Raw genomic sequence first — 26,696 nt, 5'->3', positions numbered from 1 at the left:
TGTATGCGTTCATAATCCAGAACGACGCCGAGCGAACGCCTCCTCGTCTATCCCTGGTACCGAAACCGCTGCCCCACTGGCGTGGACATTGACGATAGGTTGTGAATCTCAACCGGACATCTGCAACGACAACGCAGAATTTGCTGGCGCTCATTCTCTTGACAGGACCAACCACTGCATCGTTTCTTGTGACTGGCTTGTTGCTCGCTCTCCACGCTCCGCCTGCTGCGATTGTTCAGTTGGCGTCCGTGACTTTGAATAGCTACTGGGACTTGTGGTCCGACAATGCCGGCTCTAAAGTTCAGAAGCCCACAAGAAGGCTGCAATTATGTTCACTATAGCTCACTGAAAGGCGTCGTCTCTATTTTTTATTTTTATTTTTTTTTTGTCTGCACACTCATCTCGCTGAGGCCACTAGGTGGACGAGTCTTCGATTTGTTCCTACCGAAAGCAGGTTTGGACCGTTCTTTTCCCTCCCAACTCCTTGCAAAATGGTCAACACGCCACCTTGATCCATTTAGGACCAAGTTTTCACTACGCAACGAGAGTCGCAGTTCCAAGTAGGTCCCTGTCCCTCACAAGTCTTGCTGTTCACGTTGGTCTAAATATTATTGTAATACGGCGTGAAGCCAGGCAGTATTCTAACACCTCAACAAAACACTCCCCGTTCCAGTGATAAGATAAGGATAAGCGCAAGACCAGGGACAGAAATCCCGCACCTTGCTCCGCGACCGTTCCAGTGAGTCGGGAGGATCCCAGGAAACGAAAAAGAGAGGCTTGGTGACGTGAGGAACATTCCGCAGGATTCTGCCGAGACCGCAATTCTCCGACAGCGAAGAAGGTGTTTCACGCTCACCACCCGGACGGGACAGCCTTTCATTGGCTTGACGACTCGAGCGGCGTCGAGACAAGGAAAGGCTGCGGGATTGCGTGCTCGCCGCCTTCGCCGGCCATCTTGTGGTTCGAGATGTGAAGGCGCTTCGGCGAACGGCCTCAACCCCGAGCAGAGCATAAACTTCACCGTCGTCCGGCTTGTAGTCTGCCTGCCCGAAAATCTGCGCCGGTGCGTGCTCGTCGGGCCGTGGACGGAGTTCAGCTAGAGACTCGCCAACCACCTCAACTTCCGGCGACATTTCGCCCACGTCGTTGCCGGCCGAGGAGCTTGCTCGGCTCATCGCGCGAGTTTGGGGGCATGTCAGAGTGAGGCACGTTGCTGGTTGAGGTTTTGGCCGCTGCAAGTCCATCGCGCAGCTCTGTACGACGAATTTTGGTCGAAAACGTTCCTCGCCGTGAACGAGTGAGTCCGGCTTCAGGCGCTGAGCGTGGTCCTTTGTCTACGTCGACTGGGCCAAAATGAATCAAGACAGTCCACTTGCCGTGCGGATTGGAGCTAGCGAAGCTCCTGTTTGAGGACCAAACCGCCTACTTAGAGGCGACTGAAGGATATTTACAGAGTTCAGCCTAAGATGATGCATGTCCAAGCGCTCATGAGTGAACATTCATCAAGGGAGCCTACATACACGAACTGTACCGTCCATTTTCTTCAGAATGCTGCGCCCTTTTCTTTCCCTTACCACCAAGGGTCTTCACGACCCCAGAACAGAAGCGAACTACCGATCAGTAGGCAGTTGAGCACACCTATGAGGTGACCACTAGCAGCTTCCCTTACGCCGTACGACTTTACGACGAAGTAGTCCGTCGCCGTCGTAACCAATCCGAATGCTGTAAGTATACCAAGCGCCTTCCTATCCCTATACCACGCGCCAAACGTCAGGATAAGCAGTCCGTTCTGGACGTTGCGCGCCGCTATCGCGGTTATGAGCGCCTTCTGCGTATCCTCGACCTTCTTGGCCTGCCGGATCTCCTCCGGGCTCGACTCGATCGCGCCGGGATGTTTTTGCGTCGCAGAGGCGGGAAGAAGTGGGATGCCGAAGCCGGTCGCGAACTGGGCTGGGTTGGCGAAGCCGCCGAGACCGAAGACGGTGAGTTCTGCTGTGCCGATGAGGAGGGCGAGACACTCGGCTGGGGGAGGCAGGTTCTGAAAAAGGTTGCGGGCCGTCGAAGCCATGGCGCCTTTAGATGGACGCACGTCTTTTCCTTTCAAAGGGACGAGAAGGAAATGAAGGCTTTGAAAGAGTGTCTGCGGTACGGGCTATGTGACTGGAAAGAAAGTTGGAAGTAATGCAGTTGTTGCTCGCTCTTTTAAAGATCTTCGTCAGCATTGGTAAGACCCTCCGTCGGAGAGCCGGAATGAAAGCAAGAAAAGCGACGAGTTCACGGCTGGCAGGCCTTGTGTGACACAAAAATTTGGGTCGATGACCGTTTTCTTTTCGTTTTACTTCCTTTGAATCCTCACATGATTCTATTGGGGAGCAGCAAAACGGTGCATGTGCAAGTGAGGATTGTAGAATGAATGTTGAACGAACGAACGTCGACGCGAAAGAACGTGACTACGCGCCAACCAGGCTACGTCAGTGGGGCTGATGGTCATCCGGAGTCATCGACATCTCGCATAAGTTACCGATTGCAGTCCCTTCGCATTTGAAGACAACCTTTGTGACAGCGTTCGTCGCCTTTCATGGCTGAAGTCTTCTTTTCCACTTCACCATGGGTGTCACCGGCCTCTGGAACGTCGTCCACCCATGTGCCCGTCCGATCAAGATCGAAACGCTGAACAAGAAGCGTCTCGCTGTCGACGCTTCGATCTGGATCTACCAGTTCCTAAAGGCCGTGCGCGACAAAGATGGCAACGCGCTGCGCAACAGCCATGTGGTCGGCTTCTTCAGGCGAATATGTAAATTGCTGTATCTTGGCATCAAACCCGTGTTCGTGTTCGACGGTGGAGCCCCCGCGCTGAAGAGGCAGACGATCAATAACCGCAGAAGAAGACGCGAGGGTCGTAGAGACGATGCCGTCAAGACGGCAGGTAAGCTGCTTGCCTTGCAGATGCAGCGGATGGCGGAGGAGGAAGAGAACAGACGCAAAGATGCTCGGGACAAGCCCGCGCCTGCGGAGGAGGAGCCTCTTCCCGACGAGCTGGTGTATGCGGAGGAGATTGCGTTGACGGCGCAAGAGCGTCAGAAGAACCGCACCTTCAAGAAGCAAGATGCCTATCACCTGCCAAACCTCGATGCGGACCTAGCGCAGATGGGTCAGCCTAACGATCCGAGGATCATGAGCTTGGAGGAGCTGCAGCACTACGCGAACCAGTTCCAGAGCGGCGAGGACATCAACGTGTACGACTTTTCGAAGATCGACTTCGACAGTCCCTTTTTTACAAGTCTGCCGGCAAGCGACCGGTACAACATCCTCAACGCCGCGCGACTGCGAAGCCGACTGAGAATGGGCTATTCGAAGGAGCAGCTCGACGTCATGTTCCCGAATCGCATGGACTTCTCCCGATTCCAAATCGAGCGCGTGAGGGAGCGTAACGAACTTACGCAGCGGCTCATGCAGATCAACAACGCCGAGGGCGATCTCACCTTCGGATCCGGTGCCATGAGCAGAATAGCAGGAGAAAGAGGCAGAGAGTATGTGCTCGTACGCAATGACGGTGTAGAGGGCGGTTGGGCCCTAGGCGTAGTTAGCAACGAGGGGAAGAAAGATCAGCCGATCGATGTTGATGCTGAAGAAAACGCCACAGATCAAGAAGGAGAATCGGACGAGGACATCGAGTTCGAGGACGTGCCTATCGAAGGTGTTAACAGGCTCCCTAAGCGACCGCAGCCTACTCATCCTGCAGCCGATCTTCTACGCCGAGATATGGACCGTCGAAAAGCGTTGTATGGTGCACGAAGACGCAAAGCTGGCAGTACGCGCAGAGGGGCAGCGGCCGAAAGTCGAGATTCACTGTTTGTACAGTCAGACTCTGAAGCAGAGGACGAGGAATGGGAAGATGTCTTCGAGGATGCTGCCGGCCAAGATGCGATCATGGTCGACGAAGATGAGGACTTGCAAAGAGCAATCGCACTGTCGATGCAACAGAACACGGTAGAGAACGGTGGCGAGGACGATGACGAGGACGACTACCGCGAGGTATTTGCACAAAGAAGGGCTGCTGATGCGAACCCATTCGCAAACGCCGGTGGGAAAGCAATTGCACACGTCGCTAACGTCCGGTCTCACGAGGCTACTTCAAAATTATCCGCTCTGGAAGAAAGTGATGACGAAGATGCAATAAATTTCCAAGCAGCTCTAATGGAATCACGAAATGCCAAACAAAAACAGAAGTCGCCGGCATCTGCAAGAATTGTGCCTGCAGCGAGGCCGGACTCGCCTTCGGTTACTGCTCGCGCTGCAGGATTTGATGGACCGCTACCATTTGAGAAGCTCAGTCTAGGTTCGTCCTTGCTAGGAAAAAAGAAGATGGATAAACTTGAGCAAGATCAGGCAGGCGGGTTTGAGCGCCAGCTAGTCGAGCCAAAGCCGAAAAAAGAGGAAGCCAGGCCGCTTCCGCCTTGGTTTACAGGTGACCTTGACCACGACATGGCTGCGCAGAGAAAGGTAGAACAGGAGCAGCGGGAGCGAGACCTGAAGTTGGCACAGCGAGCGGCTGAAAGCAGGCAGTTTGAGTTTCAACCTCGTGAGAGGATTCGCCAGCATCAGAACCATGAGGTTATCGATCTCGAGGCGGAACCAGAGAAGGCTCAGGAAGTAATTATTGTTGATTCAGAGCCTGAGCTTGACCCCGATATGTCACAAACGCAAGCTTTCCCTGCCGGCCTGCCTGCATCCAAACCGGACCACTTGAACGAGGAAGCAGTAATACAACCCCAGAAGGAAGAAGTTGCACTTGGAGATGTTTCACCGCATTCTGCACTACCACCGACTCAGATGGAGTCGGGTGGGCTGAATATCAGCGCAGCCGATTCACAAGCAGTCGAACACCATTTCGAGTGGGAGGCCAGCGACAACGAGCCTGAGGAAACACGATCTCCCAGGTCGCCGAAGCAAGTGAATGAACCAAAGCCGGGCGGTACTGAATCTGGAGACTCTGATGAGGAAGACTTTGAGGATGTAGTTCTTGACGCCCCGTCCTCCGATCCTCACGCTCAAGAATCAACTTTTCTACCCCCCACCCAGCCGGTTGAATCGTCCACAACTCCAGAGCTGACGAATCCAGCTCGATCTGAAGAGGCGATAGAATTTGAAGTCGCGGAAGATGAGGATGTGTACTCTGACCCCGAAGACGAGGAGCTCATTCTTCAAATGATGCAAGAAGAAGAGGAGCATGCTAGATTCACGTCTAGTCTCAATCAGAGAACGGTACAGCAGAATATTGCAGACTACGAGAGAGAGCTTAAACAGTTACGAACCCAACAAAAGAAGGATCGTCGGGACGCGGATGAAGTAATACAGACGATGATCACTGAGTGTCAACAGCTACTCACGCTTTTTGGCTTGCCGTACATCACGGCACCGATGGAGGCGGAAGCGCAATGTGCGGAACTTGTTAGGCTCGGCCTCGTCGACGGCATCGTGACCGATGACTCCGACGTGTTCTTGTTTGGAGGAACGAGAGTATACAAGAATGTTTTCAACCAGGCAAAGTTTGTGGAATGTTATCTGGCCACAGATCTTGAAGCTGAATTTGGCCTCACAAGACAGCGACTCATATCCATCGCACAACTCCTAGGCAGCGACTACACGGAAGGACTGCCAGGTATCGGCCCGGTCACGGCATTAGAGATCCTGTCCGAGTTCGACGATCTAGTCGCGTTCAAAGAGTGGTTCAACGCCGTGCAGCAGGGTCAGCGCTCAAAGGACGCTGACGCCAACAGCGCTTTTCGAAAGAAATTCCGTCGCAACGCGGCAAAAATCTTCCTGCCCGTGTCTTTCCCGAATCCCCAGGTAGAGAAGGCATACCTCGAGCCGGAAGTTGACTCCGACCCTTCAGAATTCGTATGGGGTGTTCCGGACCTTCAGGCCTTGCGGGCGTTTCTCATGAGCACGATTGGTTGGAGCAACGAGCGCGTCGATGAGATCTTGGTGCCTGTCATCAGAGACATGAACCGTCGTGAACAAGAGGGCACGCAGGCAAACATCACAGCGTTCTTTGGTGGCGGTGTGGGAGCTGGTGCGTTCGCACCGAGGCGTCGTGCAGAAGGTACTAGTAAGAGATTGGAAAGCGCTCTTCACAAGATCGGTGACAGAGCAAAGGGCAACATCAGACGCGATGACGATAACGATAAGGAAGACGACGAGGCGCTCCTCGGTCGACGAGACGGCTCTAGGTCAAGGAATGGAAAGCGGACCAAGCGCGTGACGGGCCGATCAGAGACTCTCGGTGCAGAAGAGGACGACGAGAACTTTGAAGAGCCACAAAAGAAAACCAGAAAGATAGCAACAGCGCGTTCCAAGACGTCTGCTCAACCCCATGATTGATCATATGTGTAAATGTACTATAGAACGAGCGGCTTTGTCCTCATCCCAAGACGATGTGAACACTTCAGATCTATAGAACCTCCGTACTCTCGTGTCCTAGACGTGCCTGTTACTTGCTATCCTCTCGAACGCTTTTTTGGCCTGGCGGATGCTCAGAACGTCTAAAATGCTCGACAAACTTTGTCCGGCTTTGGCAAAGATAACATCGTGAGCCGTTAAGCCAGAAAGGCGCCGTCTACAATCACGACCGGGCTTCTCGAGCACATATCGAATCCAGAACAGTTCCCACGCATAATTTGTGTTCACGACGTGTATAGAACCCAGACACCCGCTCAGCTCAACATGCTGCGTGAACATCCTCCGTCGGATTTCTGCTCGACGCATTTCCAAAAGCACGAAACCTGCATGGGGGAAAGGACGAATATGGAAAGATGTGGGGCTTTTACCATCACGCTGGCGGCCTCGAAAGAATCCTCGCCTTTGATACCGTATTTCTTTGGGAACTCGAAGACAAACAAAGCGTAAGTAAGAAAGATGTGCAATACTTCGCGTCGTGGGCGATGTTGAACCAAAGGGCACGAATCTTCATGCCTACATCGCAATACTCAGTCACCGGTAACAGTGAATGGCGATAGTGTTCTCAGGAGAATCTCAAGCATGGCGTAGAATCCTCAACGACACTAGCCTCATCATGAGAATACTATGCAACGACTGAAGAGTTTTGCCGTTGTAGCTACCATCAACAAGAATGAGCAGCTAATGAACTACAAGTTCTGCTTGAAAGCACTCCAGCTTACCATGATTGCGAGGCACGAGGTTTTTTTTTTGGCCTTGGTTGATGTAATTGTATAGATGGAGATGATTTCTTGGTGACGAGGGCGCGTGACCGGACGAGAAGAACAGCAACGTATGGCTTAGATGCGACGAACTGACTGTCAACGCGTTGCACACTTGCACGATGGGTATTGGATTGACATAGAGGACGTACTCACGAGAAGACGATCATTCGGAATTTTGTCACAACATGTTGGTACACTTGACTCTATTAGACACACTCATACATACGAGGAATTCCGTGACGTACGGAGAACGGACATGATATCCGCGGCACTATGCTTTGAGCATGTTGAAGCTTGATTCAGCCTAGAGTAGTCAGAACAATCCGCTGCATGGCAAGACTAGTCCTCACACTTGATTCAGCTTCATGCAGTATTGCACTGCAGATGTTCCTCTGCATGGCCATGTTTCGAATGGAGATAGGCGATCTCCAGGTTGGGGAGCTGAGTTGACGCAATGGTCAAGTCTTTAAAGTGATCGTCCGTACTGAAACCGGAAGACACTCATATCAGTCCTTGCTTCTGTAGATCCAAGTAGACTTTCTCCGGCATGACATTGCCTTCAGAGTCTTCCATCTGTACAACATCCGCCGCGGCCTTTTCTTCTCTCTTGGCCTTCTGTATCTTTGCCCATAGTTTCTGAGCCTCCTCAATCCGTGTAATGTCTCGAAACAGCGGCGAGCTCGTGATACCTAGGCACTTGAGGCCATACACGTGCCTTGACTCGTTAAAGTGCTTATCAAAAGCACGACGACCCATATACGTGAAATTGCCGCATATCTCGCATTCAAACTCCACACCCAGACCATGCAGCTTGTACAGCCAGAAAGGAATTGGTTTGCCCGTCCAGTCAAGAGGCAGCTTCAACGGATTGTAAATCTTTTCATTCTCATCGTCATCATCTTCCGCGCCATTCTGACCTGCGGCTTCAAAATCATCTTCATTCAGCGCTTCTAATTCTTGCGCTCGTTCACGCTCTGTCATAGCTGCCTTGCGTTCGACGTTGTCGCGTGTGTCACTGCGTTGTGTTTGCATTGCTGCCGCAAGCTTTTTTACCCGAAATTCGCGATCAGCAATGGCTTTCTCTCGTAGCCGACTGGCACCGGTCGTCATGCCGTTTTCTACCCTCTCCTTCTTGCGTTCGGCATTTTTGATGTGTTTTTTGGAATTGAAATGATGCTGATATACGTTCTCATTGCCGAACTCTTTCTCACAGGCTTCGCAATACGTTGCACTGTCATTCCTAGGAGTTGCTTCCTCCTGCTCCCAACCAGGCACTTGGCCGGCAGCCCACGCCTTCTCAAACTCATCCTCAAACTGAGCAAACAGCTTGTCCAAGTTCTCGAGCGGCCGCGTCTTCCTCATGAAGCCCTCCAGATAAGCTGCCAGGTTGCGCACATATTGTAGATACTCGTCTGATAGCTTGTCCTTTTTCTTGATGTTTGAAAAGTCGTCGAATGAGTCCAAATACTTGATGTAAGGTATGCGACGGCCAGTCTTTAGACTTGGGAGATTGAGGTACTGCTCGTGAAGGTCATACATATCAAAGTAACGACCGTAAAACTCTTCGCCTGTGAACATGCCATTGATCACCAGTGGCATGCGCTCGCCTTCGCCGGGCGCAGGCTTTCTGTATGCTACTTCTAAATTTTCCGCAGGCTGATTGGGATATCGCTTGTGGTACTCCTTGATGTCCGCGACTTGCTTCTGGAACGCTTCAAAGGAATTTCCCAGCGATAGGTCCTGGCTCTCTTTCAAGCGGTCGTCCGTTCTTGTCTTGTAGATGTCCAGCAGTGCTTTCGCTTGAGTGTGAAGGTTGTCGAGAAGTTGCGCCATCTCGTGGTCGCGGTTGAGGCGGTAGCGATCTTGCTTAGGCTCTTCGACATACCTATCCGCAATCGCCTGCTCAAGCCTCTCAATGTCCTCATGGAGGTATCTCTGCTCTTCGAAGACCATCTTGCGCAAGCGGCGTCGAGATCCGTACCGAAGTTATCAATGCTGAAGAAACCGGCGACTCGCGAGGTAATCTAGTCGTGCGAGATTGCGGAGCATGCAGGACGTTGAGCAGAGGATTCGCTGCGCAAAACGTTTGATGCTGCTGAACGACATGGATGTTCAAGAAAGCAAACCGCAGCCTGATCCCTTCTGGTGGCCAGCCTTAGGCAGTCGTCCACATCACGTGCCTCGTTCAGCCATTTGAGCCTCGAAACCACGAACCTCACGTTTGCTGCTGAATTCCGGCCTGCTGGTGGCCTTGGTAGGATGAAAAGATACCGGAATTTGCCCTGGTGCTGACAAGCTGCGTCCTTGTCGGCATCAGGCTGAGATGCGTACGCTTTCTGTGCTCAAAACGTAACTGACCACCCAATTTTTCCCTATTGCAGTCATACCTCGCTGGGTTTAATCAATGAATTCCGAGCTTTTCTTCAATCTTCTTTCAAGCGCAAACTTCTCGACGTCTTTGGGATCATCTTTTCGTTGTTGCGATGGCACTGCCAATCCCTACAACTGCATACATGTCCATTAATCCCCTGGAGCCAGTCCTTGTCTTTCGAAGCGGTGCGGAAGCGAGGTTGTACCAAAACCACTATAACAGCTTAGCACGTATCTACCGAGATCGCCCACGTCCGTTCTGTTTTTTACAAGCAATCGTGTCCTCTCTAACGATGTCATAGATTGTGTTTATCTTCCAATCCCACCAGGTCTTGAGTGTGTTCGTACGTCAAGGCGAGGAGATGTTGCTTTCGAATTCAAGACAGCCACTCAGGCCAAAGACTTTGAGCGTGTGATTCAAGTGGGTCGAATGTACTCTTTGGATACCATCAGCAACGATCGCTATGCGCGGACTGTTTACGTTGGCGAGTTACTCGTTTGACACGATGAGCGCTCGGCTTGGTGTATGATGGGCTACAGTTTCTCAACACCAGCTTGAGCTGCTAAACCTTGGTTTGCACGATCTCAATTCTAAATTTTGTTTCCTTTCGAAAGTCCTGATACTAGTTCGGACAACTTGAGCCTGAAAATCTTCTGCCTTTTTCTCTCTCTTCGATTTTCTGCTTTATCTTATCTTCGGCGAGCTTTCAACCTCTTGTTACGAGATCGGCTGGCGGGAATTCATGCAGCATCCCGCCGATTCTCGCGCGACTAGTGCACACCTACCCATATGAGCTAGGCCTATCACGCGCAGTGGAGCTCATTTGGTAATGTAGTTGATAGCGAAACGTACGCACTATCTCTACTTTGATCAGATCAAGCTTTATTTCGTTTGTTTAGATGGTTGGTCGTAAACGAAGCAGCACCTCATCATATCCGTAGTTATATTTCACGCACAATCAGGCACCTAAGGGACGGTTCAAGTGCCAGATCAAGGGCTGTAGCAAAAGCAGCTTTGTAATCCCAATTCCTCTCAGAGCGCTTACATGATGCCGGCGCCATTCAAGCAACTGTCAACATGGCAGGAAACTGCGCGACAAATGCAAGAGCATAGAGATGTCACGATCGCAGCGATTGAACCAAAACTGCCACCGCTGCCTGCTGAGCTACCGTTAAATGTCACCACGGTTCCCAAGCAGATTTTAACAGAACGGGAAATTGAACTGACCGAGAGTTCACCGGAATATCTAATCAATGCCTTGGCTGCTGGTTTTGTGTCCTCAAAAGAAGTAACGAACGCGTTTCTTAGAAGAGCGGCCTTGGCACAACAGCTGGTTGGGATTCTCTATCCCTTTTACGATGAAGTCTCACGATCTGACATTAGTTCTAGGTCAACTGCGTGACAGAACTGTTGCCCGAAAAGGCTTTGAAACGAGCCGCTGAGCTCGATGAGTACTATGCTGAACACAAGAAGCCGATTGGCCCACTTCACGGGTTACCGATCAGCGTCAAGGAGCACATCGGTATGAAGGGCTTGGATTTGAATGCCGGATTCGTCGGCTGGGTCGGAAATGTAGGAAAAGATGATGCCTTGATTCTCAAGCTTCTATGGAATGCGGGAGCTGTCTTTTACGTGCGAACAACACAACCGCAAACGCTCATGCACCTCGAAACATCCAGCAACCTGTATGGAGAGACGGTGAACCCATATAACCGCAAACTCACTTGTGGTGGCTCCTCTGGTGGCGAAGGAGCGCTCATTGGCATCAAGGGCAGCTGCTTAGGCATAGGAACGGACATCGGAGGCTCGATTCGTAATCCGTGTGCGAACAATGGATTGTACGGCCTTAAGCCCACGACAAAACGGCTGCCAAATCTAGGCTGTCATGCGACGATGCTGAACCAGGAGCATATAGTCCCGACCATCGGTCCTATGACCACAAGCCTGGAAGGGGTGAAGATTTTCATGAAGACCTTGATTGATGCAAAGCCATGGCTTTATCAGTCGGCTTTGCTGCCCTTCCCTTGGCGCGGTGACGAAGACCTCCTTCCCAAAGTCGATGGCAAGACGAAGCTAAAGGTTGCAATCATGTGGGACGACGGCGTCGTCAAACCCCACCCGCCTATCTTGCGAGCTCTGAAAACAGTATCCGAGGCCCTCAAGCCCGTTCCGGAGATCGAGCTGGTGGACTGGACCCCTCTCAAACACGACTACGCATGGTCCATCATCGCCTCGTTGTACTTCGCCGACGGTGCCGCCGAAGAAAAGGCCGCCATCGCTCTCACCGGCGAACCGCGACGTCCGCTCACGGACTTCATCATCACGGACAACGAGTTCGTGAAGCCCTTGTCCATAGCCGAGATGTGGGAGTGGACGGGGAAGCGGGACGAGTACCGCGACGAGTACGCGAGGCACTGGAACGACACCGCGACGGGAAAGGACGAGTTCGGGGCTCCCACGGGCTGTGTGGACGTCATCCTGTGTCCAACCGGACCAGGTGCCGCCCCGCCGCTTAACTGTGCCAGATATTGGGGCTACACGTCGCAGTGGAATTTGCTCGACTACCCGGGCTTGGTCTTCCCCGTCACGCAGGTCGACCCAGCAGTCGATACCAAGGAGGAGGGATACCAGCCGCGCAATGACAAGGACAAGTACAATTACGAACTCTGTCAGTACTCACCACGTTCGAGTAAGATGTTCAAAAATTAACCTGGGTGACACAGATGAGCCAGAGATGTACCGCGATGCTCCCGTCAGTTTGCAGCTCGTTGGTCGGCGTTATGAGGACGAGAAGGTCATTCAGGCTCTTGAGTTGATTCAGCTGCATGTTCCAGGTTTGAGAAAAGGGGGGAAATAGGCTGCCACTCTTAGACCAAGTAGCAAGCACACCGTAGGCAAGCAAAGTAACAACCACTTGTATTCGGCCTTCCAATCTCTACCAGAGCAGGACATGTGGCTTTGCCCAGATGCTGATATATTACACGCGTAGACACGCACATAGGTTACCAAGGCCCAGGGTCTAAAAAAACAGCCCTCGAAGAAGAAATAGCAAACTCCTTATCAAATAAAGCAATGGCTGAAGGAGCGGATGCTAGATAAGACAAATGCCGAAGTTTGTTTTTCGCCCCAAGATAAATGCCATTAATCTTCTCCCTCATCGTCTGTCTCGTACTCGAAACTTCCTGGCACTTCGGCTTCCTCTCCTTCGTCGTTGTCCTCATCTACAGCTGCAAGTGTAAGCATAGCCGCAAGCGAGCCCGGTGCATTTCTTGACGCAGACCGTTGAACTGGTGTCTGCGGAGCCACGGCCGCTGCATTGTCACGTGTGGGCGCCGGTTGAACCGTCGTCTTCTTGACCTTAAGCTCGACGAGCGTTTTCGGCTGATCAGGCTGCGTGTCGTGCAGGAGTATAACGCCTCCCGTTGGCTGCGATGATTGTTAGGTGATCATACTCAGTGTCAGAATGAGGCACAAGAGCTTACCTTTTTGACAGGTACGTACCGCCCAGCTGGGAAGCTGATGTACTTCAACTGTGCAGGCAAAACCCTCGACATGTTCTCTAGATCATAGCCCACTTTCTCCTTCTCAGTTTTCTTCTTGCTTGTCTCTACAATCGCATCCTCCTCTCCCTTCTTGTCTTCCTTCTCATCGGTATCCATCTTGTCATCGTCGGTTGATACCTTTGGTGTGGTGGGTGTTTGTTCTATGTCCATGCTCATGGACATGCTCTCCCGACGTGCTTGTCTTTCCTTGGCTTGTCGTCTCCTTCTAGCCTGGGCAGTCGTTGATAGAACGGCCGTCTTGACTTTCTCAGGGGCCTCTTCGGTCTTGACCTCTTGCTCAGGTGGATAGTCGAACATGCTGGGGCGCGTGTTGCTGTGGAACTTGAAGCTTGGGATCTCTAGATCTTGATCCACACCGATGATGGACGTGGGTATGAAAGCCAGAGACAGGAAGTGAGTAAGTGGGAACCAGTACCAGTACTGCGTGAAGACAGCCATGCCAACAATGGCAGTCATATTGAGGTTTCCAGTTTGTGTCTGCAGGCCAATGGTGCAGTTTCGACCACCAGCGTCAATAATACCAAGGGCGAGGGCGCAGCCGAATTTAGCCATTGCGTCCTCATGTCGATCCGCTATCACCTTGGCGAGCTGCTTGCGGATCGTGCCAACCTTAGGATTCATTGCCTCGTTTTGCTGGACGAGGATCATGGCCAGAGCGATCAAGGCACCCTGACGAACAAAGTCCACGGAGTCTTTCATCATGGGCTCGAGTAGATCGATTGCCTCGTCCAGACCAGTCCCTGCACATGCAATGCCCAAGGCCATCGTCGCGCCATATCGAACATGGGGGTTGTACGACTCGGCAAGCAATTCGACCATGCGTGGCACGCTACCGGGTTTTCTGAACAGCACAAAGCCTAAGCTCATAACTGCAACGCGCCTGACATCGTCGCTAACGTCGCTCACAGCGACGTGCAGGAGTTTTCTCACAGCCTTGTTGCTACCAGTACCACAATATGCCAGGGCGATTGTCATTATGCCACCGTAACGCAGAGTTGGGTCCGGATCCTCGAGTAGTCCATTAATCAGTTCATCTGCAGCCTCCTGACGGGCATACATAACAAGAGCCATGCCAAGCGCAAGACCTCGGACAATCTTCTCATGCTGAGTATCATGAGCATACTGGATCATGTCCTCCAGGGCTGCGATGTTGCCAGTTCCGAGATTTACCAATCCCATTGACAGGCCAACAGCTTCACCGTTGATGGCGGAGTCCGTGTAGAGAACTTGTTTCAGATCCTCGTAGATTTGTTTGGAGCCAGTCGCCATACCAGCAAGACCTAAACCTAGAGCACCACCATGTTGGACAACTTCCTCATTTGCACGGTTGAAGTTTGTTCGCAGGTACTCGAGGACGTTCGTTCCGTGGTTCGTGTATATTAGACCAAGGGCGAAGAGGGAACCTCCCTGGCTGTATACAGAGTTGCTCATCGACTGCTCGCGAGGAAGATAAGGCTCGAGCAGTTTTTGGCCTTGAGTGATGTTACCACGATGAATTACACCCAACGCAGCTGTTGCGGTAAACTTGGACCAGTTGACAGCTTTGCCCAACCATTCCAAGTTCTCCCGGAAAAATGAGTCGTTAGTGGTTCCCGAGTTCATGAAAGCGTTGGCAAAGGTGACACCCGTGTGGAAGATGGAGTTCCTAGCTTCTAGGCTGTCCCGAATCTTGTTCAGCACCGTCTTGTCTGTGTGATTGTTTCTGTAGAGGAATTCAAGATTAAGTTCAATGCTCTTCGTGCCGCGCAGAATGTGCCGGATCAATGTGAAGGCTTTCTTTTCTTCATCGGATGCCGGCTTCTGTTTGGTGCGTGACACCATCGTCTTAGCCTCCTGCTGCTCGACTTCAGTAAGCAGCTGATCCGTTTCTTTCGGTTCTGCTCCAGACTCGCTGTTCGCGGAGGCAGGATGTGGGATACTTCCGTTCGCATGAGGTGCTGACCCTTCTTCTTTGGCTTCTTCTGTCTCTGGAAGCTCATCGATAACGTTGCCCAAGAACTCCTGCGTCCCGTTGTCGTACAGATCAAAGGAGATTTGGTATGCAATGGCTAGTGACTTGCCGTCGCCGCGCTCTACCAAGTGCTTCAGCATGTTCGACGCCATCGAGTGCTGCCCGAGATAGACCACGCACTTGGCAATCGCAAAGTAGTCTGGATTCGGAATATCATTCAACAGGTCCAGAATGAGGCGAAGAATATCATTGCGTAGGCCACGCTCTTGCACAACGTTCATGCAGATGTCAAGCACATATTCCATGAGCTCCTCACCCTTCTGTGCGGCGCCCGAGACTGCGGCTTTTTTCCCCTTGCCAGCCTTTGCTGCTTCCAAAATTGCTTCTCTAAGGACTTCCAGGTTCCGGGCCTCAATTGCGATACCGACAACTTGTCTGTAGTCGCCTGATGCATAGCAGCTCTCAAAGATCCTGCGAACTATGCCCTGTAGGTTCTTCTGAACTGTTCGCTTCAACACCATAGGCGAAGCATGAGCACCTATGATGCCAGCGTTACCACCACCCGGAATCGATGCATCGTAAGTTGACGAATCTTGCCTTGACAAGAGCGATTTCGATGGCAAAGCCGACTGTGAAAAAGGTGTGGTGGGCGAGGTGATGCCGGCGGACGTACTGGCACCTTCAGAATTGCCACTGAAGGATGTAGACAACTGTAGATCGCGCTTGTCTGTTGACGAAGCCGGAGTTGGGGGGTTGTGCAAGACGGACAATGCAATGTATGTGTCGATACATTTCACTATACGACAAAAAGTTGGCCAAATTAGCGCCTCGGTCGACCCAGACATGGAGCAGAGCTGGATGCGTGCGGAATATGAAGCAACATGACTGGGTTCACAACAAAAAAGTTAACGAAGCAAGACGTACTGATGATGGTGTTCTCGAACTCGCCCGGCTGGTCGATGTTGAACAGCTTGCCTGCGCCCAGCGCAAACCGCATGCTCTCGTCATATTCCTGAAGCTGGTAGTACACCTTCGACGCAACCAGAGCTGCAAGTTCTCTTTCGGGGAACGAGTCGTCCTCGTACAGCGCCTCACTGCACCCATGGCGTTAGCAGATGTGCGTCAAGGCTTCGACGTGGTTCCATGGTCATGACACAGGCGTTGCGATGGAGGAACGGCTTCATTGAGGCGCATTCGTTGCATGTTCTAACTTACATCTGTCCCAGCGACACCGCAACCTCGGGCCACAGCAGGTCGACGTTCTCGTTGAGCCTGTGGAGCGCGAAGCTCTGCAAGGCCGGGTCCGGCTCAGCCAGGAAGCCCACCAGGCCGGCTGCTGAAGTCAGACCGACCATGGTAACTGTCGAGGGGGAAACGAGAAGGCGTGGATTTCGCAGCGGATATGCAAGGATGCACTCAGCACAGCGTATGCGGCAATGTGGTGGATGGAGAGAGAAGGTGTTGACGGTGCTCGTGATGCACGGCGAGCTCAGCGACAAGAGTCAAAAGGTGTCGAACGCCCCAGGGACCGTGTGGAAGGAAGAGGTCGATGAGCAGAAGATGCGTGGCCAAGGAGCGGACAAGACGACGGGCCGGTTGGGGGAGGTGAAATGGATTAAGTGTTGATGAGTTGGTGATGAGATGCCAGTGCGGCAGCAGGTGCAGGCGACCAAACGCGCATCATCGCCTGGGAAAAACGGACTCTACTTATGCAGGGAGCTGAGGTGCAGCTGCTATAGTGGACTCCAGCCTTGTGCGTGCCTGGCGCGGGCGCGGGCGCTGGTCGCTGGGCGCTGGCCGCCGTCCTCCTTTGGGACTCCCTCCAAACAAAGCACAAAACACAGCGTCATGGACGGCGCACGGTAAGGCCAAGGTAGGTTCACGTACTAACGTCTAGCATCTGCACACTCTGAAAGCGAAGGTACGTGTGGAACTGCCCGTCGCCCTGCCTCAGGCTTCGCGCCGCTGGTCACCCGATGCAAAAACTCTTGCAAAAGACGGCGTCACCTGGTTCCGTCTCGTGCCAGTCAGGATGGGCAAGCTGACAAGGACAGGATGGCGACTCAATTGGCGACGAGCACGTCGTCGCCGGCACTGCCAAAGACTCCAGCCAGCGTTCCGCCGGCAGCACCCACGCCGCCGACGGGGACGTGGCAGCACCCGCGGATGAAGGAGATCGAGCTGAGGCGTGAAGCAAGCATCTTCACCACAACAAAACTCTTGCACACGTGCGTATTCGCCGGCACCTTGGGGCTGACCTTCTGGACTCCTGGAGCGTGGCTGAGGGCTCTCTTGTACGTTCTTTCGACTTGCACCCGCGCAATCGAAACGCTCTTCTGGTGATGATGAAGATGAAGAAGAAGATGATGATATTAACGCCCCTGCCACGCAGAGCCATCTCGCCCGTCCCGGCCGCACTTGAGTCTCTCCTCATTGCTGCCCTTCGTCTGCTCCTCGTCTTTGCAGCGAGCAGATGCCTCCAGCCATTCTGGGCCCCCGTCGACGAAATGACGGACATCCCCCTCACGCCCACCCAACGCAAGCTCCTGGGCCTCACGCCTTCTTCGCTTCCCGCATCCCCAGGGGCTGGCTATGTCACCCCTCCTCGATACGCACGCAGCACTCCGCGCAGCGACAGCAGCCGTGCTGCTGTGCACGGGTCCTCGCCAGTGGGCGCCACCACACCGTTCAGCGGCAGTCCTCTTGCCCGGAAAGCCATGGAAGGAGGCAGGCGTTTCAGCGCAGGCAGCAGCAGTTTGTTTGATGAAAGCAGGAATGGTAGTCCCGGGTCTCCTGGTGCCTCGCCGTTTGCATCGCCGTCTAGTCGGGGCGCGTCAGTCTCCTTGAACAGCAAATGGCTATACCAGCGGGGGAAGAGCAGGTTAAGCGGCGGTTTGTACTAAGTCACGACGGTTTGGAAATCGAAGTGTATTGCTTAAAGAAAAGAAAAACGGCGATACGGCGAATGCAATCACTACATTTATTGCTTAATTCAACACTACGAGATATGCTGTCTGCTCCTGATGCACAGCCTGTCTTTCGCTGGATCCTGGTATTCCTGTGCTCCACACAAACGCCGTCCCATGATCGAAAGCATAAAAAAAAAGCTCATGCTCTCAACGTCTCAAATTACATGAAAGGTCCAAGCAACGCGCTTCAGAGATGTACGGATGGCTCGTCTAGTGAAACGGCCTGTAGCAATATGTGTACCCCAGCGGTTTCCTACCACGAAATCAGCCATGACATACTGCAGGTGGAGGACACACACAGCGCGTACCTCGTTTCCCACGAGCCATCTCGCTCGGATCTCTTGGACGCCAAATAGGGTGGGAGGAATGGCAACGTGAATGCGGCAACCAGGTATCCCGTGACCGCGTAGCCCTTTAGCGTGGCCTGTGCATTGCGATGTGCATGCTGAGAATAGTGTCGTATTATTTGCACGTGCATGATTGGTATGCCTCGTCTCGCTCCCTGTGGAGAGAAAGGGAGAGAGTGTGTGTGCGTTTGTGTGTTTTGTGTGTGCTTTGTCGCCCACGAGTCTTTATATATGACAGCGGTTAGACTGAGCACCTGGCATACAAGGGGAAGGCAATTCAAGAGGCCCAGTGAATCGATATTCTTGACAAGCCTCGACGCCGCGGGAGCCACATATATGGTTGCACAACCTTAAATCTTGAGAAGCAAAGCCGGAAAGTGGGCACGTTACCTGGCTACGGTTTTATGCAGATGCAGCCTTAGTTTTGATCGCTCGCTAAGGGCGGGTATGTCCGTTCCTGGTTGCGCTTCACTCCGAAGCCAAGAATAGCAGAAGAGCGGATTCAAAATCAAAGAGACGGATCAACGAAGTCTTCCACAGGAGCAAGCTCGAGTAGATATGAGGACGGACAAGACGTCGACGCCGGGAAAGGGACCAGGTAAGACATCAGACCACAGACCAATGAGATCGAACGTCTTTCAAATTCAAGCTCGTCGAGCATCCAGGACGACAAAGAGGCACGTCGCAAACTCACACCACCATCGCGCCATTCCGACGCCTGTCACGTCGGCCTGATCCATACCCTAATGGACTCCACTCCAGCGCAGACAGTCCGCGCCCACCACGTCCCTCGCCGCCAGGACTCGTCGTCTGATTCTTCGACGCCTTTATCCGGCGGCAAAACAGCGGATCCGCGAGGCCAGGAATCATCCCAACCGGTCCATTCAGGTTCCCCGTTCGCCAAAAAGAAGGCTCTGACGACACAAACTCGATGTGTCGGGGCCGGATGGCGGAATTGAAGCCGCGACGACGCCCACGTGCATGTGGAGGGGGCCCAGTTGGGCATCTTTGAATGACGCCGCTGTTTCCAACCGGGTCGTGTCAAATCTGTTGTTCAGATCGGTTTCTAAGGCGAGGGCCCACGTTGTGAAAGGAAGAGCGTAGCTAAAGAGGATATCCGCCGATACCGACGAGATCCACAGTCATGGTCTTCCTTTCCACTGTGTTCATTCCATCGAGAACCCCCGGCGACTTGCATCTTCTCCACGCAGCATTTTGCCCACTGCGGCATATTGATTGGTATCGAAAGCATTAGCACTGGTCTCACGCTCGCGGTTCATTTCTGTCCCGGCGCGGGCGTCCGTAGCCATGTCTTTTAGACATATGAATCATACCGAGAATTCGAAGATCTCGTTGCAACGATGACTATCCCGTTCAGTATCCAACGTTCTGATGCTTTGATCCCCGCCGATTCCAAACGTAAGCGGCCCTGTCGTTGTCTGCGCCCACGATCACGCAAACGCTGAAGGCACGTTGCATTTTTTTTTTCTCGGCAATCTCTTTCATCGAGACTGAAGCAGGAAACGCTTAGGCGGTACATGACGATTCCACCGTACTTGAGCCTCAGATACCACAAGGCCCCTCGGAAACGAGGCATGGATCGACTTTGGAATGCCAGATCGTAGCAAAAAGCGCATAAACAACGGAGGTCCAGCAACAATGAATGTTCTCACCTTGTCGCTCGTGGCTCAGCCGGTGCGTTTTGCTCAGATGCTGAAGCTTGTGACATGGCCGTCATCACTCTCCGCGGACGGCCACTATATTGGCTCATGAAGATTATATGCGGTCCAAGCCTCGTGATGTACGGATACGACGTTGGCGTCCTCGGTGGCATGTTGTTGCACAAACCTTTCTTGGACGAGATTGGCGATCCCACGAGAAAATACACCATTCCACTTGTCTCCAGTTCCTGCACTCTTGCCGCTCGCATCACCTCTTAGATCTTCAGCACGTTTGCTTTCCGCATCGGTCATTGTGCTACCGTGCTTCTCAGTTGCGTGGCTGCCGTGATTGGATCCATCCTCCAAAGCAGTTCATATTCGATCGCGCAACTCGTGGTCGGTCGAGTGTGCAGCGGATTCGCTACTGGCTGTATCTCGAGGTAAGGTATCCAGAGGTTCATTCTCTCTGGGAGCAAGTCAGTGAGAAGCAGGCGACGTACCGACATTTTGACCGAGACGAGTATGCACGTCGGTCATCGAGGACCTGCCAACGCCTTGAACGCCATTCTACGCATTGGAGGAGGCGAGACATTCGAGTTTAAAAGAAAAGGACAAAAACTGACGAAGACGAAAGTTTCCCCGGCCTCCTGGGTCGACTATGGATTCGTACACATGATCAATCAAGGTTGGCGATGCTTTTTCCCTTTCCCCCACCCTTCCTGTTTCCTGCTTGCAGACTAGAATCAAGCACCATCGCGGATCCCGATCGTGCATAAAAGAGAACTGAATAACGTATCACCATGACGAGAACGTTAAGAGATCCAATTCCCATGTTCTTTTATATGCTTTACAAAATCATCCTGCCTCATAACCAGCCTCAATAAAATGAGCATGAGCGTGAACGGCCCCATCAGGATAACAGTATACAACAGGTCCCATAATTATTACAAAACCGAGACAAGAAGAGGAACCTGAAGGGCAATCATGGTCCTGTGTCATCCTAGGGCTTTGAAAGAGAACAGGATTGAAGAGTATGATGGCAGCTACACTGATCTACGATATGATGTAAAGTGTCTCTGGGTTTATTCTGAGCCAAAAGCGATATTTCATGAGCATAACTACACAACCGCACGTCCAAAGAGATGGCTATGAACACAACGTTATGCCCGAAGCTTCTTCGCTTCGGGCTCGGTCGGCGAGAAATTCGCTGCCCTCTTCTCCGTCTTCAGTAACGACAGCACATCCTTCCTATAGCCTTTATCCCGTCGTTCATCCTTTACATACTGTCCGCAGCTTGGCGGACCTTCCTTTAGGTCCTTCTCAACACGATCCTCAGCTTCCTTGGCCCTCTTTGCCTTCTTGCTCTCGAACTCGTGCCAGTCACCTAGCGTTTCTAGCTCCGTCGTCACGCGCTCGGGAGCCGGCTCTTCTGACGTAAAGAATGGGTGCTGAAGGCACTCTTCGCAGGAAGGTCGTTTGGAGGGATCGTAACGCAGCATCGAAGCAAGGAGGTTAAGCAGCTCGGGGGTCGTCTGCTGACCAAGATCACCGCTCGAATATTTCTCTTTAAAGATGTTTGGCATGACTTCCTTTGGCCGCATCATGAAATACCATTCAGTCTTGGAGACGGCCGGCCATTCTTCTGGGGTTGGAAATCCCATAACCTCCCACACTTTGAGAAGCTGATTGAGATCTTTGCCGTTGCCTGGAAAAATGGCGTGTCGCGTGAAAATCTCAACTATAACGCAGGCTGCGGCCCAGACATCAATAGCAGGGCCATATTCTGTTTGTCCATACAGTAATTCGGGCGCACGGTACCATATGGTGACGACTCGGTTTGTGTAATGGAGTTGTCGATCCATGTCGAAGAAGCGAGCGAGACCAAAATCGGCGAGTTTGATCACGCCTTGGTGTGACACAAGGATGTTGGCGGCTTTGATGTCACGATGCAACACGCCGTTTTTGTGCATAAAACCAATTGCATCAATGGTCTGCCGAGCCATGTCCTTCTTTTGGGCCAGAGTAAGTTTGAATGTTGGATGGTTTAGCAAGCCAGTTAAATCATGCGGCATATACTCGAAAACCATGAAGCAGGCAACGCTGTTTTGCAGATTGACTTCGTAAAGCAGCTCGTGCAAACGAATTACGCCCTGACCCTGCCGTTGCTCTAGATGCTTGAGAATCTTCATTTCACGCATGGCGGTGATCGGGAAGCCATCTCGTTCAGCTTCCATGCGCAGCCGCTTCAGAGCAACGTCCTCGCCTTTGTAAATATGTTTCGCTTTGAACACCTTTCCATATGTGCCAAAGCCTACGACGGATTCGTTGCCAGGCCTGCGGTAGTATACGCTTGAATTCCGATACTCTGGCTGCAACACCTTCTGCGGACGTCGAACCTTATATTTTACGGCAATAACTTCCTTTCTGAAAGTTTGCTCCAAGGTTTCGCCCTTGGCTAGTCGTGGTAACTGTCCGCTGGGCCTCTTCCTTGGATGCTTTCTGTAAGCCTCCTCCTCGAGGATGCTTCTGTTCTCAAGTGCCTCTTGTAGACCGGGTGGGTCGTCTGGCTCAGCAACTTCTGGCTTGGGCCGCAGGTTCGACCACTGAAGCTGTTTTAACGGATGCCCTTGTGATATAACCGTCAACCGAAGCCTTTGGAGTTTTTGCTTCAACTCCTTGTCGCCGAAAGATGGCGCCAGCCGTCCCCAGCTGACATTTCGGGCTGCTTTTCTCCTGTCGTAGAAGGTCTTATTCACGGAATGCTTGAGCGCCGGCTTGGGTCCTTTCCACTTGGGAGCAAGCTCTTCCTGCCGCGGTTCGAGCCCTTGTCGATCCGGATCGTCCAATCGTGACGAAGATGTGCGCATAGTCCTCTTCTCGTCCGTCGTTGGCGCGTCTCGTAGCGAAGTCTCGAACGGATTCCTCCTCGCTTGGAACGGATTCGGCTTCGCTGGTGCAGGAGTTGCGCCCGGTTTTGGAAGCCCAAATCGTATCTGACCCCCATGCACCTCATTTGTTGCTTTGGTTTCATTGTCCTTCGACTTGCTAGTCTTCCCAGCCTCATCCTCTACTCGAAGCTCTTTATTGGCTGGCCTAAATGGATTCTCAGTGCTGCCTTCTGCCTTCGGCTCCTCTGCCGTCGTGGTGGCATCCTTCTCCTTGTTCTGTAATGTATGTGCATTGGCGCCATGCATCGTTGGTGCATGCCCACCACGGGTGCCAGTTTTTGGCGTCCACGACAGATTACGCACGTGAGGACCAGTCGTAACTGCTGGTGCTGTGGTCGAAAGTTGTGGCCTTGACCCCGAAAGTGCAGCAGCAGCTCTGAATCCACCGCGGGGTGCATATGAGCCAGTGGGCGTATGAGAGGAAGTTGAATTCTGAGGATACGGTGTGTGATGATGGCTGTTATATGGTGGGCTCTGTTGGAAATATCCCTGATCACTTTGACCAAGCCTAGGCGGGTATGGCGACTGTTGTGGTGAATATCCAGATTGATGAGGTCTGAAATTTGTTAGCAAATGCTCAGATACAGGCAACGAAGCCATAGAGGAGCTTGAACCATACCCATTCGGGCTTCCGTGATAATTCGGGCCATGTGGAGGTGAACCCGAGTAGCGATAGTTGCTGTAGCCGCCTCGAGACGGAGGATGTCCGTAGCCACCGTAGCTCATTTTGTCGTCTTCACGGGGTGATTCGCGGGAGGGGCTGCGACGAGAGTCTTTAGACGGTTTCCGACTCGACGCGGCCGTGTTGCTGATCTGTCGAGGTCGACCTCTCTCGGGTGAGCGTGGACGGGAATCCAGACCCGGCCTTGGCGGAGAAAGCGAAGATCGGCGACTATAGCTTGGTCCACGAGATTTCTCGTAAGGGTACCTTGGACCAGGTCTACGAGGCGATGGATACCGCGGTGGCGATCGACCACGGGTCGAATGACGTGGAGGTGAACGCGGAATACGATGCGAAGATTGTCGACTGTAGTCTCGAGGCGGACTACGTCTATACGGATCGCGGGCGTCCCCTCTACGGTCCAAATACGCGCCCCTTGTTGGGTCTCTATGATCTGAGACGACAGATTCCCGCTCCCAGCGCTCACTGCCCCTGCCCCTGTGCGATGGATTGTGGTCTTCCAAGGTTCGGGGGGCCGCCCGTGGTGGGCTTCGAGGCAGTGGTGGCGGGTGTTGACGGTCAAAAGGTGGAGAATGTGTACGGTGATTGTAGCGATAGTGCGGGTCTCGCGAGTGAGAGCGACGGCGATGATATGGAGACCCTGGCGAGGACCGACGATGGTGATGGTGATCTGTTCTGTGCATCCCATGTGAGTATGGAGGAGGAGCAGGCATGATTGCACCAAAGGCGTGGGTACCTTGGCCCCGGCAGAGGTGACTGTCTACGACTTAGGCTGGGTCGGCGCTTATGCTGGTGCTGAGGCCCACGCGAAGGTGATGGACTGTAGTCTCTGCGACGCTTTGTTGATGAGATGGAGGCGTCCCGCCGTCTGTCGCTAAGCGAAGCAACGCTGCTGCGATGACGGAGGCTGTCTCGCGCGTTGTGGCGGGAGGACGCACTATGAGATCGTTCAAGGCTGGCACGACGCGCTGGATCTTGACTGGAACCGCCAGCAGACTTGTCGTCGTTCTGAGCAGGGCGTGCGTACGGGCTCTGAGGCTCACGGTGGGAGGATGCAGCGTGTGCAGACAAGCGATCTCGCCAACGCGAAGGACTGGCGGCACGCTGTCTCTCAGGGCTGGAGCTGGCCTCGCGATCAAACCTGCGACTCGACTCAACTGATGGAGTCCGCCTGCGCGGAGCCATGAGAAGTGCAAAACGGAAAATTCGAGCGAGAACGGGTCAGTGGTGGTGGTGACAGGAATCCGTGGTCACGCACGGACGTCGGAGCTGCGGTGTTCTGCTAAAGCCTAGTCGAAAGCGCACCAAGGCCACCGGCAATGGAGACGGAGGAAGCGAAGGAAAAAGCGGACAAAAAGCAAAATAAGAGGGAAAACGGCGCTCGATTAGCAGATGCAGGCGCACCTGGAGACGAGCAGCGAGAAGTGAAGGTGCCAGAGAGCGTCCGAAGCGTGGTGGTGGGAACGGGGCGGTAGCCTGTGCTGGCCGAGTCGAGTTTGGAGTGCGCGTGGTGACGGATTTCCTTGCTAGTTCGACTTGAACTCTTCTGTGTGAGAGCCGCCTTGCGCATAACGCCCTGGAGCAGCTCACAGCATCTCCCGCTGTTTGGCCTTCGCCTTGTGTTTGAACGGATGCGATATCACAGATCTACTACATCATGGACCTGGCACGTGTTGCCAGCCTGAGTCGTCGCCAGTGGAGAAAGACACGGCCCGAAGACAGTCGTCAAGTCATCAAACCCGACAACGACACGCCGTGGTCCAAGCATGATCATCGTCCAGCTAAAATGATATCGAAGCATCGATGCCCGGAATGAGGGTCAAGCGACCAGCGCCCGCGTCTATGAGCACGGGGTCACGGCCTGCGGCGTCACCGCCTGACTTTCGCCAGAGCGATCGTCACGGCTGATGGAGGAACCATCACGCCGCGGTACAGGCACGCAAGTGAGGATTTTGGCTACAGCCCTGGGTGTTGAGCTGCAAGGCCTTGCTTGCTTGCTGCATGTGAGCCAGCCCCATACACCATCAGGCTGCGTTGGTCGGATGGCCGCAGTTATGCCATACGGTCGATTTTTTTTTCTTCAGCGCAGTAGCAGATACTCTTGTCCCCATGCCCACCTATGCCTTTCCGACGACCGTAGCTGAGTGCTCCCTTGCAACCGAACTGTAGATTATGCCAAAAAAAAGATTCCGTAGCATGCCTTCGCGCTCAGCGGCAGCCGCAGCGACGGCTGAGCCGTGGCACTGACCACAGCTGCACGCTTGACAGATGATGCTGAAGATGATGATGGTGATGATGATGATGATGATGATGATGATGGACTACACATACTTCATAGACGCAACAACAAAGAGAAAAAAAAGCGCATGGCGAGCGAACCATGCAGTCACTTGTCATAGCAGGTCAGCACAGCTCACCGTATCATCCGCAAAGCCGCAAAGCCGCAAAAGAGCGAAACACCTGGAGAACACGGATGCAGCTGGATGCAACGCAAGAACCTGGCCTTCTCTTTCTGACGCGAAACTGCCCATAGATTCAAATGACATGTCGATGTTGATTGCGTCGTGAGCCCATTTCCACCCCGACTAGGGGAGGATGCCTGTTCCAAGCGAGACGTTCAGCGCGATCGACGACCATCTCGTGAATAGCGTTGCAAGGCTCCAGAGGCGACAGATAGGCCGGCTGTACTGCGAACGCCCCGCGCTCCTCGCGAACGGCGGCGTTCAAAATGATGGACGAGTGCTGCAAGGATGGGATTGTTGTGGTCGAAGGACGGCCTGGGTGCTCGCACGCGGAATCGAAAGCTCTGTGGAGTGAGACGTTTGTGCCTGAGGCGCGCAAGGCAGCGGCGACCGTGCCGCGGTGACATCAAACCTCTGGTTCCGCCTCCGATGCCCGCGCGGCCGATTCGCGCAGCCAAAAATTTTAAGTCAGTTGGTCCCTCTTGTTGCTGGCCTAAACCACGCTCGGTCAATTGACCA

The 26,696-nt window shown here is 53.1% G+C and overlaps 8 protein-coding genes across 10 annotated transcripts; 4 read left to right on the top strand and 4 right to left on the bottom strand.

The window, feature by feature from the left end:
- Nucleotides 1-1,317: 1,317 nt before the first annotated feature.
- Nucleotides 1,318-2,405, bottom strand: PV09_02020 (uncharacterized protein). Its single transcript, XM_016355003.1, has one exon. It carries the CDS (start codon nucleotides 2,066-2,068, stop codon nucleotides 1,571-1,573), a length of 498 nt encoding a protein of 165 aa, XP_016217019.1. The 5' UTR covers nucleotides 2,069-2,405; the 3' UTR covers nucleotides 1,318-1,570.
- Nucleotides 2,406-2,516: 111 nt separating this feature from the next.
- PV09_02019 (uncharacterized protein) lies at nucleotides 2,517-6,477 on the top strand. Its single transcript, XM_016355002.1, has one exon. It carries the CDS (start codon nucleotides 2,608-2,610, stop codon nucleotides 6,382-6,384), a length of 3,777 nt encoding a protein of 1,258 aa, XP_016217018.1. The 5' UTR covers nucleotides 2,517-2,607; the 3' UTR covers nucleotides 6,385-6,477.
- Nucleotides 6,478-7,400: 923 nt separating this feature from the next.
- Nucleotides 7,401-9,305, bottom strand: PV09_02018 (uncharacterized protein). Its single transcript, XM_016355001.1, has 2 exons — nucleotides 7,574-9,305; nucleotides 7,401-7,527 (listed from the first exon to the last, which is right to left on the bottom strand). The coding sequence occupies exon 1, from the start codon at nucleotides 9,174-9,176 to the stop codon at nucleotides 7,725-7,727; it is 1,452 nt and encodes a 483-aa protein (XP_016217017.1). The 5' UTR covers nucleotides 9,177-9,305; the 3' UTR covers nucleotides 7,401-7,527; nucleotides 7,574-7,724.
- A 142-nt stretch (nucleotides 9,306-9,447) lies between these two features.
- Nucleotides 9,448-12,718, top strand: PV09_02017 (uncharacterized protein). Its single transcript, XM_016355000.1, has 4 exons — nucleotides 9,448-9,845; nucleotides 9,896-10,927; nucleotides 10,984-12,262; nucleotides 12,318-12,718. Exons 2-4 carry the CDS (start codon nucleotides 10,640-10,642, stop codon nucleotides 12,449-12,451), a joined length of 1,701 nt encoding a protein of 566 aa, XP_016217016.1. The 5' UTR covers nucleotides 9,448-9,845; nucleotides 9,896-10,639; the 3' UTR covers nucleotides 12,452-12,718.
- Nucleotides 12,294-16,774, bottom strand: PV09_02016 (uncharacterized protein). The gene is made up of 4 exons (XM_016354999.1): nucleotides 16,324-16,774; nucleotides 16,033-16,202; nucleotides 13,077-15,904; nucleotides 12,294-13,020 (listed from the first exon to the last, which is right to left on the bottom strand). The coding sequence occupies exons 1-4, from the start codon at nucleotides 16,461-16,463 to the stop codon at nucleotides 12,736-12,738; spliced, it is 3,423 nt and encodes a 1,140-aa protein (XP_016217015.1). The 5' UTR covers nucleotides 16,464-16,774; the 3' UTR covers nucleotides 12,294-12,735.
- Nucleotides 16,775-16,916: 142 nt separating this feature from the next.
- Nucleotides 16,917-18,899, top strand: PV09_02015. Of its 2 annotated transcripts, XM_016354997.1 has the most exons (3): nucleotides 16,917-17,029; nucleotides 17,163-17,402; nucleotides 17,501-18,899. In XM_016354997.1, exons 2-3 carry the CDS (start codon nucleotides 17,164-17,166, stop codon nucleotides 18,009-18,011), a joined length of 750 nt encoding a protein of 249 aa, XP_016217013.1. In that variant the 5' UTR covers nucleotides 16,917-17,029; nucleotide 17,163; the 3' UTR covers nucleotides 18,012-18,899. The 2 variants fall into 2 exon arrangements, with proteins under 2 accessions (XP_016217013.1, XP_016217014.1); XM_016354998.1 differs by having other exon boundaries at nucleotides 17,163-18,899.
- On the top strand, nucleotides 18,891-21,283 carry PV09_02014 (uncharacterized protein). Its single transcript, XM_016354996.1, has one exon. The coding sequence runs from the start codon at nucleotides 20,205-20,207 to the stop codon at nucleotides 20,685-20,687; it is 483 nt and encodes a 160-aa protein (XP_016217012.1). The 5' UTR covers nucleotides 18,891-20,204; the 3' UTR covers nucleotides 20,688-21,283.
- PV09_02013 lies at nucleotides 21,114-26,029 on the bottom strand. 2 transcript variants are annotated; one of them, XM_016354994.1, is made up of 3 exons: nucleotides 24,452-26,029; nucleotides 23,653-24,390; nucleotides 21,114-23,589 (listed from the first exon to the last, which is right to left on the bottom strand). In XM_016354994.1, the coding sequence occupies exons 1-3, from the start codon at nucleotides 24,898-24,900 to the stop codon at nucleotides 21,246-21,248; spliced, it is 3,531 nt and encodes a 1,176-aa protein (XP_016217010.1). In that variant the 5' UTR covers nucleotides 24,901-26,029; the 3' UTR covers nucleotides 21,114-21,245. The 2 variants fall into 2 exon arrangements, with proteins under 2 accessions (XP_016217010.1, XP_016217011.1); XM_016354995.1 differs by having other exon boundaries at nucleotides 23,653-26,029.
- Nucleotides 26,030-26,696: the final 667 nt, after the last annotated feature.

The sequence above is a fragment of the Verruconis gallopava genome, assembly GCF_000836295.1.
Source record: "Verruconis gallopava strain CBS 43764 unplaced genomic scaffold supercont1.5, whole genome shotgun sequence".
Taxonomy (NCBI): Eukaryota; Fungi; Ascomycota; class Dothideomycetes; order Venturiales; family Sympoventuriaceae; genus Verruconis; species Verruconis gallopava.
The sequence above is the reverse complement of the archived record's forward strand: the minus strand, read 5'-3'. Positions and strand labels throughout refer to the sequence as shown.